The sequence below is a fragment of the Eptatretus burgeri genome, chromosome 10 (assembly GCF_056783735.1).
Source record: "Eptatretus burgeri isolate ZD-2024b chromosome 10, Ebu_testis_v1, whole genome shotgun sequence".
NCBI classification, from domain to species: Eukaryota; Metazoa; Chordata; class Myxini; order Myxiniformes; family Myxinidae; genus Eptatretus; species Eptatretus burgeri.
Window position 1 is genome coordinate 46,901,820 of NC_140970.1, and position 14,999 is coordinate 46,916,818.

General features: G+C 44.0%; 1 protein-coding gene across 2 annotated transcripts; it reads right to left on the bottom strand.

The window, feature by feature from the left end:
• Positions 1-183: 183 nt before the first annotated feature.
• Positions 184-7,271, bottom strand: CNBP (CCHC-type zinc finger nucleic acid binding protein). Of its 2 annotated transcripts, XM_085898140.1 has the most exons (5): positions 7,079-7,271; positions 6,867-6,929; positions 6,421-6,619; positions 1,358-1,456; positions 184-1,202 (listed from the first exon to the last, which is right to left on the bottom strand). In XM_085898140.1, exons 1-5 carry the CDS (start codon positions 7,200-7,202, stop codon positions 1,085-1,087), a joined length of 603 nt encoding a protein of 200 aa, XP_085754266.1. In that variant the 5' UTR covers positions 7,203-7,271; the 3' UTR covers positions 184-1,084. The 2 variants fall into 2 exon arrangements, with proteins under 2 accessions (XP_085754266.1, XP_085754267.1); XM_085898141.1 differs by lacking the exon at positions 1,358-1,456 and having other exon boundaries at positions 7,079-7,270.
• Between the last annotated feature and the right edge of the window lie 7,728 nt (positions 7,272-14,999).

Here is a 14,999-nt window from a genome sequence, read left to right on the forward strand (position 1 = left end):
GAAAACAGTAACCTCCGTCCATCTTCGATGGCGGAGGTTAATAAAAAAAACAAACAAAAATTTTTTTCTGTGATTTGTCTCTGGGATCCCAGTATCATGAATCCAGTGTCAGATGGGAACACCAGCCAATCAGCTCACTTTGTCCATCAAGAGAATGAATCCAGATTGAAAAGTACAAACAAATATTCTCCTTCACATGTTTATTTGATTAGAACAGCTTTAATGAAAAGCACTACCAAAATAAGTACAAGATTGCCTACAAACACCTTTTCCACTTTGCCATACAAAAAGCATAACAGCCGCAGGTTTTGCTCTCAAACAACTTATTCATTATTAGGTAAATGATTTGAGATTGCACCAAATATAGAATTCCAGCCCAATCAAACATTTCACATCCAACTCTCGACAGCCCAGCAGGTTGTAACTATAATGCTCTAAAAGAAAAAGAAAAGAAAAAAAAATGAAATGGGTGTTGCGAGAAATAAAATTATAAAGCATTTCAAATTTTGAACAGTTTATGTATGATGTGTCGCGCTGTGGAAATTTATATAAACCTTGAACTGTGCATAACACTCCTACTTCAAACTGGAAAAAAAAATAAGGAACAATTAGCTACACAACATAACATTCAAAAAAATAATTCTCCAAAATGAAAAAAAAAAGGAAGCCCCCACATGCTGGAAACTGGGGGATTGACAGCGACATTCCCAAAATATACTAGCTGGAAAATAGCCCCAGGCCCTTTGAAATCGCTATACAAGCACACCTCTAACAAGCTAAAGATCATTTAACTGGATTGGCAGATTTTACAGCCACTTTCCTCCATTGGAAGGGGAAATACATGGAAAGGAGGATTTTAAAGGGGACGTAATCAGGCCTGCCCTTGTTCTGCCATGGCCCTTGTGACACGACATGCTGGGCTCAGATGTGGCCACTAAATACATGGCACAAGGGAGAAAGCGACACAAGGGAAGGATAGACAAGAAAAGAATGATTGGAAACGGTTACTTTTTGAAGTCACAAGCAGACAGACTGGGTTGGAGGGAAAGTGGCAGACAGCCAGAAAGTGAAGAGCGAAAGATGTTTAGGCTGTGGCTTCAATGGAGCAGTTTCGTGCAATGTGCCCTGGTTCTCCGCAGCGGTAGCAGTTCACCTCATCTTCCTTACTGCAGTTGATAGCAACATGTCCGATCTCCTTGCATCTGCAGGTACACCAGACATGGGAACACAACAATTTCCCCAATGGAATTTCCCTGCATACATGTTTGTACAAATTACATAAATAAAAAGCCATCTGCAAACTACATACAATAATAACTACAAATGCTACATATAGCTGAGCAGTTAAGCCAGGTACCGAACGACGCCTGTTCCAAGGATGGCATCCCATGCCATCCGCTCCAATGATGATGCCATCCCACACCACTCTGCTCTGCTCTGCTCTGTTGGTGCCATCCTGCGATGCCATTTTTGTGCAACAAATTAAAAAAAAACCTTTAAAAACACTTTTCTAGAAAACCACTTCACCAATGATGTTTTCGTTTTTAAACTTTTATCCCCACGGCTGGCTACTCTGAGTACTGATAGTTTTGCATCAATTGGTTCAGGAGTATGACCATTTTTAAAGGTTTTCAATCCAATAACGCTGCTGGACCACGTGATTGACGTTTGTCATGAAACTATTTATTCATGGGTAGTCGATCATATACACATGAAGTTTCACATCAATGTCTCACGTTCTTTGGAAAAGATTTTTAAAGGATTTGATTTATTTTTTTCAATATAATATGGCTGCCAAGCACGCGACCTACAAGAAAACAAGGATTTACAAGGAAATCAGACAGATGGAGGCCATTCAGCCCATCATACCAGCACCACATCAACACCATACTAATTTAATACAAGATTCAAGGAAGAAAATGCAAAAAATTATTTATTTTTAATAAAATGTTTTTGTGGGTTTTCTTTGAAGTTTTTGTAATTTTTTCCCCTCAAGGGAGGGGACATGGGCTTGGTTAAAACAAACAAGCTGGCGCTCACGGACTATGCAGGTAACCAATCTCATTTGAGTCTCTCTCAACAACGGCTCATTGGACATAAAGTCCGACCAGTGATCGCCAAGGATTCTCTGAAGAGACCTGGTACCAAAGGAATTAAGTCTCCATCTCAGATCTCTGGTCAGAATCCAGGAAACAACCATAGAGCAACACTGGAAGGACCAAGGACTTTCATCCTCCTGCAAAGGTACCAAAACGGCCACAACCCATGCTCCAGTGAATACACGACTCCCAGGCATCGAAGACTTCTAGCTCAACATGCGGACACATGAATATCACTGCCAAGGTAAGTGAATCTCTCCATGACCACATCAACACAAACAGGTTCAGACAAGATGGCACCATCCAAGATGTCGTTGAAAGCCTCAATCTTTGTTTTGACCCAGGAAATCCACAAGTCTAGCAGCTCAAACTTCATTCAGCACCTGGAGGGCTCCAATAAGGATGTCCAGCATCTCCCCAAAGAATAATGCATCACATGCAAAATCAAGGTCAGAGATATTTACATTCCCAAACAATGCACCGCAGCTTGATCTTGCCAACATCCTCCCCAGTCCGTACAAGCTCTGCAAAGTGTGGGGCCAGTACCCAACACTGACAAACTCTAGTAACAACTGGAAACAAGTCAGAAATGGAACTACCATGCCTCACAGCACTCAGTACCAGAGTATAGTTGAGGAATCAGATTGATCAGTTTTGGTGGTACCCCACAAAGACCAAGAATCCTCCAGAGGGCATTTCCAAGTCACCGATTCAAACGCTTTGTGGACATTAATACAAGCTGCAAGCAGCCCTTGCCAAAACACTCGTCTGCCTGCGGTCAGTGAGGACCCAAAAAGTGCAGATAAGGTCAATCTTTGACCTCTTTGGTGTGAAGCCCAACTGCTCTGGGTGCTGGTGCTCAAGCAGATGGGGGCAAACCCTATCAATAATTATCTGAGCAAAGACCTTGCACAGCACTGAAAGCAGCGTTCCCCTCAGTAGTTGTTGCAGTCATGGCAATCACCCTTCTCTTTCCAGAGAGGGACAACGAGGCCCCTCTTCGAGTCAGTTTGGATGATACCTGTGATCCAGAGCACAGAACTGCGTGCAATGACAGTACAGCATTTCCACCAGCTGTGAGAAGTTCAATATGGACACCACAGATCCCATTTCTACTGGTTCACCACAACCTGTTTCCACAAATGAAGTAAGTTCACAGTTGCTGGAGGGTCAGCAAAAGGGACAGTTGGATCCATGATAGTCAACTCAACAGCTGGTGGGTCAGCCTGGTACAGCCACTCAAAGTAACCAGCCCAGCAGGCCTTCACTTCGGACTCCTCCGTCAAGAGCCCACCACCCTCCGCTATAAATGCAGTAAACCAAGGGACGGGCTTGTAGGAACGCAATGCATGAATTCCGCTGCATGCAGGAATAGAATCACTTGACCACAGGTGATGCTCTACCCCCTCACAGATTGCTCCCACATAATCCTCTTTATCCACCCTCGGGGCACGTAAAGTTTTATGCCTCAACCCCCTGAACAGCTCAGCTCTGCCATTAAGCCTGGCACTGAGACTGGCCAATGGTATCCAGTGTCCCTTCAGACAAATTTTTTCACCTCACAGTGGGTTCCAAGACATTCACTGGTAGCATCCAGGGTTGTAATCTTGAAGGCACTCCACAACTCTTCAGGATTCCCCAAAACATCAAGAGCCCCCAAATCCACACTCAGCCTGGTCACAGACTCCTCAGCTTGTCTCATTATTGAGCTTGCCAACATCCAGCCTAGCCTGAGATGGTACCATTCTCCTTTACTGCAAATTTAAACTGCAAATTCAGAGTTGCTACAAGCCTGTGGTTGGTATTGAGTAAATGAGCACTCCAGTAGATCCTGCAGTTATGAATAATCCTCAATCAATGAGCACATAGTCAATCTCCTTTGCCACACCACCAGCACTGTAATACCAAGTCCAGCAATGAAGCTGTGGGTGCTGAAACCATGAATCAGCTACCCCAAGGCCACAACTTCTTGCAGTCAAGGAACTTAGTGCTATTCTGGTTCACAGTTCCACATCCATAAAGACCAACATCTCATAACCATCCCCACCATTGCCAATCAATGCATCAAAATCCCCCAGGTCGAGAAGAGTATCTCGCCTGGGGCACTGGTCAACCACAGACTCCAGCACAGCACAGAATGTCTCCTTCACGGTGAGACCACTCGTCGGTCGGTGCATAAACAGAGACCAGGGAAATGACACCCAAGGAGTGACGAACCTTCAGCCTCATAATACGCTCGTTCACCGGTGTTACCTCAATTATCATTGGAGTCAGTTTATTGGACAAAGCTACAGTAACTCCTTGGGCAGAATAACCATCAGAGCAACCAGAGAAGTAGTAGGGATAACCACCCAGAATGACCTCATCACTGTGCTGCATTCCTAATGTTCAAATGCTGGAGCTCAGATGATCATCTCTGGGACAGAACATTCCAGGCACTCAACAAAAGTGACCGTCTCAGGCTAACCTGAGACGACCACCTCATCACCACTGCAATCCGAACCAGGAAGGCTACCCCCGTGCTTTTCTTCCTATAATCAAAGAATAGGGGTCCTGAAGGCTTTGCCCCAATACTGTCATCCAGTGAGCTGCCCGTGAAGTGTAGCTGCAAAGGAGTGGGTTTTCAGGTACTTTCAGGTAGTGGGTTTTCAGATACTCCCACGGAGTGGGTTTTCAATTTTCTTTGCATTTTTTGTGCATTTTGCAGCATGAGGGTTTTACGGTGGTCTGAGTGCAAATCCTGCCACCAACCTCCTAGAAAAAGGCAACCCAACTGCAGGACGAGGTCCACAAATGCAGTTGGGCACCAGATATGGATGGCCATCAACTCACAAGGGGCTCCTCCACTCCATTACAGGTTTTGTTTTTCATCCTGCTGGGTGGCCATGACCTTACACCCTCACCAGGTTTATCTGGTGGGGGAGACAGTTTAGTTGCAAACAACCCAACCATGAAACAGGTTAGTACAGGTATACATGGTACCTGTAGCAAGTCACAGATCTGATCTGGCCTGACAATAATGATCATGTACGAGTGGTTGATTATACATGTAATGTTTCGTATCGATCTGTTCAACCATATGAGAAATGGATTCCCCCCCAAAAATAATGGCTGTAATACCACCTCACTGATTAAGTCAATTTAATTTACTGGACCAATTTTAGTAGATCCCCTCAAAATATTCATATAGATCAAGGATTTTTACGCATTAAATGATATCATTAAGGCACTTGACATCATCATTATCACCTCTTATTCCCATTGGGGAGTTCCTCGCCAATGCAAAGTTTGAAAAAAAAACGAAAAATTTACGTTTCCAGAGAAGTCAATGTTTTTCCTTTTTTTCCAACATGGCTACCATACCATGACCTATGATCAGATATCATTAAAAAAAAATTCCCATGGATGGGCACTCCGATGTTGAAAGTTGTGGCAATCACTCAAGTGGTTGTGGAAGAAAAAAAAATTAAGCGAATAAACTAAAAATGGCCAGCAAAAAAAAAAAAATTAATCTGTACAAAAACAATAGGGTATCCCAATGATAAGAAGTTTATATAGTGCACGATAAGTTAAGCGCTTTATTAGTGGGGCAACTTAGCTAAATATAGCATAACAATTGTGCATTTTGTGAGGAAAGCACCAAATTTGGCACACTCTTAGCCTATCATATTATGAACAGATTTGGATATTGGGCCATCTCAAATTCAGCCGCTGATGGCTGTGGCAGCCATTTTCCACTGCCATCAAAAATTTTGAGATGGCCCAATATCCAAATCTGTTCATAATATGATAGGCTAAGAGTGTGCCAAATTTGGTGCTTTCCTCACAAAATGCACAATTGTTATGCTAAGTTGCCCCACTATATATCAAGTCAACGAGTGCAAGATGGGGAATGACAGAAAAAAGTTTGAGAAAAGGGTGGGAAGATTTTGGTTTGGCCCGTCACACATCTGAGCAAATAGTTCGAGAGAAATTGGATCACAGGTTCAAATTCCATATGCAGTACTATGGTGATTTGTTCATCTATCATTTCATGTAAAGGTACATGAATGTCTCAATGTGATCGTTTTTGCACAAGCTCCACCATGAATCTCAATCACTCTAAATATGGGAAATGTGTGCTTGTGGTAGTGGTTTGGAGGGGGGGGGGTGAATGGAATCAAGTGAACGGAGGGCTCAATCTATCAACCATTTTATATACGTAAAATGTAAACAGCTCGAGCTAAGGAGACGAGCAAGACAATGTGGTCATAAGCAAGGTGAGGAAGTGACAAAAGGCAAATTGGTGACTATGTAGGTGGTGGATCATGCAAGATGATACCGGTAGCAGCGAACTTTGTTGCACTCCTTCTGGATATGACCAAAACTCCCACAGGTGTAGCACTTCGGTTCATCAGCATGCTCACAATCACGCACCATGTGTCCTGGCTTTCCACAGTTGTAACAGTACTGCTTGCGCTCACCGCGGGGAGCTTGGCATTCCTTGGCAATGTGGCCGCTTTTGCCACAGTTGTAGCATGCTGGGGGGTGGGGGGGGTGGAAAGAAAGACGTGGGCAAAGAGAAGCAGAGTGACATCACCATGGTAGTGACAATGCAAGAGGAAGGGTGGAAAACAAAGGAACAGATTGTTGCACAAACATTAAAAAGAAAGAAAGAAAAAAAAAAAAAAACAAACACACAAGCAAAAAACAATAGTCATCGTGCCTCAAAAACTCGATGAAGAGAGATAAAGCAAAGAACACGTTAAAAGATTTGGGAAGACTTACCATCTTCCTGCAGCTCACAGTCCTTTGCCAAATGACCACTTTCGCCACAGCGGAAGCAGATGTCTGCAACAGGATCAACATCCAGTGAGAGACCAATGTTCAACCAAAAACAATGTCATGTGCTGCCAAACGTCTGCCTTTCTCAGCATACACCGTTGCGAGTGCACATGGTTTGACGATTTGACAACCCACAGCACACACATTGCTCTTACCTCTGCCACCAGCAAACTGAAGACGACCCCGTACACCTCGGCCACGCCCCCTGCTACCTCCAATGGGGCAATCTCGAGCCCAGTGGCCCATGCGGCCACACTTAAAACATTCATTACCACCCATCTGAAAGAGGAAGGTAAATAAGCACAAGGTGTTAATTTTGAACAATAGTTTTTTGTTTCAAGCCATTGTGTATTTTTTTTTTTTACAATTGCAAATAACTGCTGGCTTATTTAGAATTCCTAATGAAGAAACTGTAGCTCAAGACACTGCAAGTAAAGGCTCAAATTATATCCTGGAAATTGTTGTTTTGCCGATAATCTCCCGATATCTTTACCTCCGCCACCGAAGGCGAACAGAGGTTACATATTCACCAGTTTGTTGTGAGCAGGATTCGGATAAAACCTGGTGAATAGTTTAAGTGTGTAACAAGGGCCAATCGATTTGATTTTGGTGAAGTTCCAGATTCGAGAATTTTTTTAGTGGTTCTTCAATAGTTGAAAGAAGGGGCAAAAAAAATAAAAATAAAAAGATATACTTAAACGTTGTGGACAGATGACAAAACTTGGTGGATAAGTTGGGTCAGTGACGAGAACAAGCCGATTAAATTTTGGATAAGGTCTGGATGCAGATCCGGCCAATCAGTGGGATACAAATGTAAACTGTTCAGCCCGGCGGAGGTGTGCACTGGAGAGTGCCGTTCCAATTTATGTCACGCGAGCACAGGTCGACAAAAATGCATCCATCCAGAATCTCCCACGATGAAGCTGAGTCGATGGGCCCATCACTTTGCCATGGCAGACAGATCAGTGGTCTGTCTTCCACTCCCTCCTTTCTGGTCTTGCACTCTTTGCCCTCTCTGCTTTGTTTACCCACTCGCCTCTCCCCATCCCCCCCCCCAGGTTTCTGCAGGGCTCACATGGTCCACAATCAACCCCCTTCTAACTGGCCTCGATCTTTAACTACCTAAATCCATGATCACTGCTCACCACCTCATTTGTTACACTTTTTCCCCACCTGTGGAACCAACGTACACATACTCTTCAATCTCATTCTCTCCTCCAGGTCTTCAAGACAGCTGTTCACCACCATTTCAGATCATCCCCTCTCCAAAACTATTCTTTTTTCTCTACTTGTTAACCTCCCACGACCCACACCCCACTCCAATGCCACCTCTCTTGAGAGTTCCCTTCTGTATCCATCTTGTCCACCCCATCCCTCTCCATACCCATTTGTCTGCCTCCCTTTGTCTTGGCCTTCAGCTCTGCTGTTGGCACCCCCCCCCCCTCTGCTGTTCCTTTTGTCCTGTTGCATCGTTCACGAGCCGAGATTGTGTATTCAAACATCAAGGTCAGATTAATTTTTCATCCTATCAAGTTGAAATTTGTACAAGGTTCGTGCATCGGGCAGACCTGGTCACCAAAAAACAGAAAGATCAATTTATCCTTGACATGCCAACAGTTTCCTCAACAATTTCACCCCATTATAATCAAATGGGCCTTTTGTGAATTTATTACCTACCATACATCAGTAATGATTCAAGATATCAAAATGAAACTTGCACAACTTATTTGTATGTGCATGTAGTACACATGACAAAAATTGGTGACGGTCAATGGTCAAAGCCATCCCAAACATGGAAAACACCTATTCGACCACAATTCGAAAACGTATCAACCAGATTTGTTATGCAGAACAATGTCAAACACTTCATCGTCAATTTTCTAAATTACAAAATTGTTTCCATGACAACCACTTGTAGTTGGATTTCACAAGTACTGTGCTTGGCATAACATCCTTGTTCAGTTTATGTCTGAGCAGGATGTTTCAAAAAGTTATGGACAGATCAAGATGAAACTTGGTGGACAGGTTGACTCGGACAAATTTATTCGCTTTTTGGTGAAGATTTAGAACTGAGAATTTTTTTTTTAATTCAAGCGATTGTTCGCCACAGAGATGGGGACCAAAAACAATATTTCAAAAAGTTGGATGAGTTGGGTAGGTGATGAGAACCAGCCAATAAGATTTTGGTTAAGGTCCAGATGCAGATCTGGCCTATCAGTGGGATACAAAATGTAAACGGTTCAGCATTGCAGAAGTATGTGCTCCACTGTAAGCAGTTCTAGCTTGTGGGCTCCTTCCCTGTATTTTTACATTTTCTATTGCTTAATGTTACAGCCAGTAAGCTTTGTTATTTGAAGCCAAATTTCAAAGACAGATTAATTTCAATGTTTCCTGAACCTGCAAGCTTGGTTAGATTCACTCGAGGAAATATTGAAACCTGGTATGGCCGAAAGCTCCGCACCAGCCTCGCGGAGACAGCAATGCTGAGGCCAGATATTGGAATTAATAAAAATATCCAATGCTCCAGGAGACCATTAATTTACTCAGCACTGCATTGAACTAGAGAGTTCATAGAACTGCTTGCCCCACACAATCATGAGAAAGGACATGGGAAGGGTCTTTGTAAAATTCTTAGTTGTGCATTTCCGAGCACGATCTACATTTCCTACGAGCCATCATTTGTTTGAATCTCGATATTCCCCAATGCTAAGAGCCGCAGCAGCAAATTGTATTTGTCGAGATGACGTAATATTTTGTCAAAGTACTAACTGGAATGATTTTCAAAGTGCCAAGGAGGAGATTTGTGTTCTAATAATTCATTGGAAATAAAACAAGTAAAAAATAAAAATAGAGAAAATGTCATAGCCCCCCATTTTAGTAATTTCACTGAATGGAGTTGAAGGGGCTAGCTAATATGTATGTACAACTAAAATGGTCACCAGTTTACCAGTCAGCCATCTTTGATCAGATTGCCAAAATAAAGTGAGGTGCAAGTGTATACCATCACGTGTTGTCTGTGCAAAGTACAAATAAAATTGGTCCATAGCATGTCTGAGATATGGTTGCGGACGCCAAAAGCACAGACAAAGATCGAGACCAAATCCATAAGCCCCATTTTGGACCAAGTCCAATGGGGATAATAAAGGTTTTAAAGACTGCCTGGAGACAAAATAAAATAATTCAGAAGTTTACTGTTGTTAGTGCACCATATCTTTTTACACCACCTTAATCAACACTTGGTTAAATTAGTTCTTCACGACATCATTTTAAAACAGCAAGTTTCCTTTTGGGATGATTTTCTAATTTTGTTGGACTCAGACAGGCAGACATGACTGAAAACAATTACCTTTACTCCTCTGTGCACATGTACACTCAGGACAACATTCCATACAATTTGCCAAATTCAGAGCTGAAGGACAGCACTGCTAAACTGCAAGGTCATGTTCCAACTTGGTTTTTACAGTGTTCAAAATATAACATCCAATTGAAATCAAGTAGTTCCTCAATCACAAACTGAAGTCTGTCGACAAAGTGAACAAGATGCTTCACCCCACTTTTTCAGTTTGTTGTGCACGAGATGATTAACTCTAGATTTGAGGTGCTTTCCCTTCATTATCGTTACGTTTATGGGGGTGGTGGGTTTAGATATTCCCATAGAGCAGATAGGAACATATGGAGTAGCACGGTCAATGTGTGAGTAGTTAGCCATCTCGATGTATGCACAAGTCGGGAAATGTCAGCTTAAGAATTGTCCTGTTTGCATGTGCCGTACAGGGTGTGGTGTGTGGCAATTAGTTTGGGATTATGGTTAAGGAAAGTGTGTACAACCTCTGTCCATATGTCATCCCCTATCAGGGGCATGCTGGGAGACTCAGCACAAAGGATGAAGAGATTGGGGGGAGCAATGGATTGCATGCGAGGGGCAGAGCTAATCGGGGAGTTGGTCTTGGGAGAACGTGGCTGGGAGTTGAGTAAAAAAACTTGAGAAAGTGTGACGAGGGCTCAGAGGAGGTCGTCCTGCCTGCCTGCACCTCGCCTCATAGTCCTGCTCCTCGTCCCCACTGCCGTGTACCCAGTTTTTGTTCCTCCCCCACCCCCGTATGAATATGAAGTGAAGCACCTTAATTTCTTAAGATTCATTTTTACCTCTGAATACAATTATTTACTTACATGACCTTCCTCCCAACCTGCAATCTCCTCCATCATGATTACATCATCCCTGGTTCTAATATTTGTGGTACAGGAAATAAAACAATTGGTTTTAAAAGCTGCAAGGTTTCTCATGTCTCCTCAACCCACACACACGATGTCCACCATAAATAGGAACATCGTCTGAGGGAGTAAACCACCACCTAGCGTCAGTGTTAACTGACCTGGAGTCCTGGACAAAATATTTTGAAAACAGCATTTCATTCATGGACCTACACGGCATACTGGCCAAGCGTGTTGCTCGTAACTAAAGCCACTGGTAATGGTATGCTGATAGCACATGCATTCTTCGTGCATTCGGGTGTTGCAATTTCTCCAAGAGAAAAGGCAAAACATATTCGTGCGGAAAATTCGTGTTTCTCCGTTGTCACGCAAAATGTGTGAAAATGATTGCAGCACAAAGATTTCCATATTTACAGTGTGTTCTACAGTGGTGGACCCTGCCATTTCACGGTGTTTACAAAAAATGCAACCTGCTTCAACATTTATGGCCCTGTGAATATGCGAAGCACGGACTAAAAAATTCCACACATGAAAACAGTTCAAAAACATATCTTCCAGGAACAACACTACAAGTGAGCTGTATATACATACAGTACATGTACTTTAGTAATGAATGCAAAAATATCTTCCACAGAACCACGTACAGAATCAAAATTAAGACCAATTATTGCACTGTCCCAAGAAGGAAAGCCAGACCATAAAATGCATGCACGCACATATATTGTATTGTTGCGGAGTCGCGCCTCCACCGGCGTGCGGACGGCCACGTAACTTGAATCGCGGCACGTCGGCCAACCGGGACGGACAATTCTGTCACCGTGACCCTCTCGGACCAACGCCGGGGAGCTAGTCACGCAGGTGGAGCTTTCTTCAAGACCTCACCACGATCGTGCCAATCGTACCACCCACCGTAGGATAGGGTTGTTCGCCAAACTCGACCTACCCTGAAAAGTACCTGCCACGCGGATGGTAAACCGGGCGATCGTGCCTCGCCCGCAGGTCGACTCCGGACACAAGCCGCTTGGGCGCCCGTTTCGTACTTCACCGGGATAACCGAGCGGTGTTATCATCGACCTGGACGGTTCCAAGATTAATTACCGGGACGTTGCACCCACTACGAACCCACTTAGCGTGAAGCAGGATGGAGAGTCAATAGAGAAAAGACAAAGCAAAACGGGCACAGTTCAACAAGCAAGCATTTTTATTTCCCGGCACACGGAAAGCACGTAGAAACAGCCATACAGAATCCAAAAGAAATGTACTGCATAAAGCAGAATGAAATACAACCAACTAACGCATTTACACACGGTAACACATACAGTTTTACTTCACAGATGGCGCCAACACACATTTTACACAAAAGCAAAGCGAAAAGAAGCCACCCTCACAGACAAAGGAGCCAGACGGGCTCCGCAGGGCCAAATGTGCTGCACAGTGACCTTAGAGGAGCGGCCAGGTCCGCGAGACCGGGGAGGTCTTACCCGCGTCGTCGTGACGCGATTAAGCGAACCGGCCGCAAATGTGGCCCGCACCTGTGCCCCGACTCCGTGCCCGCTTGGCGGGTTTCGTTGGTACGGGCGTTTGGGGTGGGGTGAGGAACGGGGCCCACTTTTGCACTATCTCAGCGCGGGGGAAAGGGGGGAATTGTTGATGCCCTGGGGGAGGGGAATGGCTGGCTGGCTTGGGTTCCACGACGAGATGAGCGATCCCCCACACCGCAACCTCGTCGCCGACCGCCATCCTTCTTGCCTCGGGACCGGTGCTCCCTTGCTTGCAAAGTTCCACCGCGCTCACTCCTCTCAACTCCGCCAACATAGCAACGCTCCCTTTGTCCCCAAAGAGCAACCTCTCGACGACACTCTCCAAGCAACTCCAAAACCCAACTCTCTTCCAATTCCGGCCTTGCGACTCGCCTTTTTATAGGCGGTGGGCAGGGAGCAGCCAATATGCAAGATTTTAGGGATCCAGAACGCAACTGGGAGGCGGGGCGGCACGCCGCCCCCCAGTCAGCCATTGGTCGGGCCAAAAATGGGCGTGAACACTCTCCTGATCCTAAAATTCTTGCATATACGAACTTCCCACATACACAGGCTTGGAGTGGGTGGAATGGCCAAACGTCACCCGCGCTCGCCAATTGGACGGACGAGAAGTGGGCGTGAGAAGCATTTCTGGATCCGACTTTTCCCCTCGGGAAAGGCCGCCATTCACGCTCGCGGTTCGGGCACCAACCGCCCGAACGGGCCCGAGACAGCCCGACGTTCAGTGTTCACAGGTGGTGCGGGAATGGCCGTGGAAGCGATGTGGCATGAATTCGTGAAGGTAAAGGGGCGAAGGTGGTGGGAGGGTCTTCTGTGGTGAGGGTTGGCGTTGTGGTTGTTGTCTGCGGGTTGGAAGCGTGGTTGTAGTTGCAGCGACGATGGCTGAGCGTGGTGGTTGCTGAGGTGGTTGTTGTGTGATAGGCGGTTGAGGAACGTTAGTTTGGTTCAAAATAACGACAGAAAAGAAAAAAATGGCTAACTTCAAAGCATCGCAGCCCAGATAAATCCCACAGTAAATTCCCCTCTATACAAGCGGGTTTGGGCTAATCTACACATGTACCTATGAAGAAGATATCTCACCTTTGAGGGCCCTTTATGGTGTAATCTGCGAATTTCCACAGCCGTTAAAACAGGTAATACTGGTAAGTACTTACTTACCAGTATACTGTTTACAAAAAGCTATTTATTTGAGAAGTTTGTTTACATCTGTTTTACAAAAGATGTTACAAAAAGATGTTTACAAAAGTTTACATAAAAGCTATTTATTATTTATTACAAAAGCTATTTATTTGGAAGGTACAACCTTGACTTATAAACAGTTTACTGATTAATCATACAACAATTTACTGATCAGCTGGGCATCGTTTTTCAGAGGTTTTGATCAGCTCTTCAGCCGAGAACCTCTCCAAACTTCACAGGTCCACGACCCTGGTCGCCCGGTCCACATTGACAGATTACTCAATGGACCCACAACTTTAAAGTTGTGTCCAAACAGCAAGTTAACACAGCAATGCAATGTCCTCATTCAAAATTATTTTATTATTTTAATTGTTGCTTTTATTTAGCACGTATTACTACATTTGAATGAAGAATAAAAGTGCAATTAAGAATTACTGGGCCAGTTTCTCAAGGTAATGTTTTTTGGTAACAATGATTTTGCTAATCAATCAGGAAATCTAGAGGTCATGGGTGTCGTAGTCGGTGTCATGCAGCTCCAAAAATGGAAATTTCAGAGATAATTAGTAAACTTAAAAGTTTTTACAAAAGGAAAAGTTGTTCATGTTCTTCTTGGGTCATGTTTCCAGGCAAGTCTTCACCAATGTGCTCCTGAGTTTAGCAGGTTCATGTGACATGCTCGTTTTTGAATGAAGCTTTTTGAAGCACTTGAGGTTCTGATAAAGTGCTACGCCCAAAGTTTATATGATTGACGAGTTCATAGTTTGTGGGATTTTTTTCCAGCAAGCAGGTGAATGAGCTTAGAAGCTTCATTCTATTTCAGGGATATTAGAGGAGAGTTTATCACCAGATAAAGTGAGGGAACAAACCCCATTGAAGGCTTATTTCACTTTCACTATGACCATAGGACAATCCTTTATTCAATTATGGTAGCTTTCCTTGGGGAAAAAAAAAAAAATTTAAAAAAAAAAAAAAAAAAAAAAAACTGTACATATAGTAACGAAAAATTTTGGAAACTCACTGTGCATGTTCGGCTTCCCCTTTTCAACATGGGCCTTGTGGACACAGTTTCTGGGGATTTGAATACAATTAGTAATTGTGAAATGAAGGATCTGATGAACATGGGAGCTAAATATAGGGAACCAGTACC

Excerpts from the sequence above, each read along its gene's own strand:
- CNBP (XM_085898140.1), bottom strand. The coding sequence starts at position 7,202 with ATGGGTGGTAATGAATGTTTTAAGTGTGGCCGCATGGGCCACTGGGCT. Across the intron at positions 6,930-7,078 it reads TCAGTTTGCTGGTGGCAGAG|ACATCTGCTTCCGCTGTGGC; the intron begins GTAAGAGCAATG and ends ATCCTGTTGCAG. Across the intron at positions 6,620-6,866 it reads CTGTGAGCTGCAGGAAGATG|CATGCTACAACTGTGGCAAA; the intron begins GTAAGTCTTCCC and ends CCCACCCCCCAG.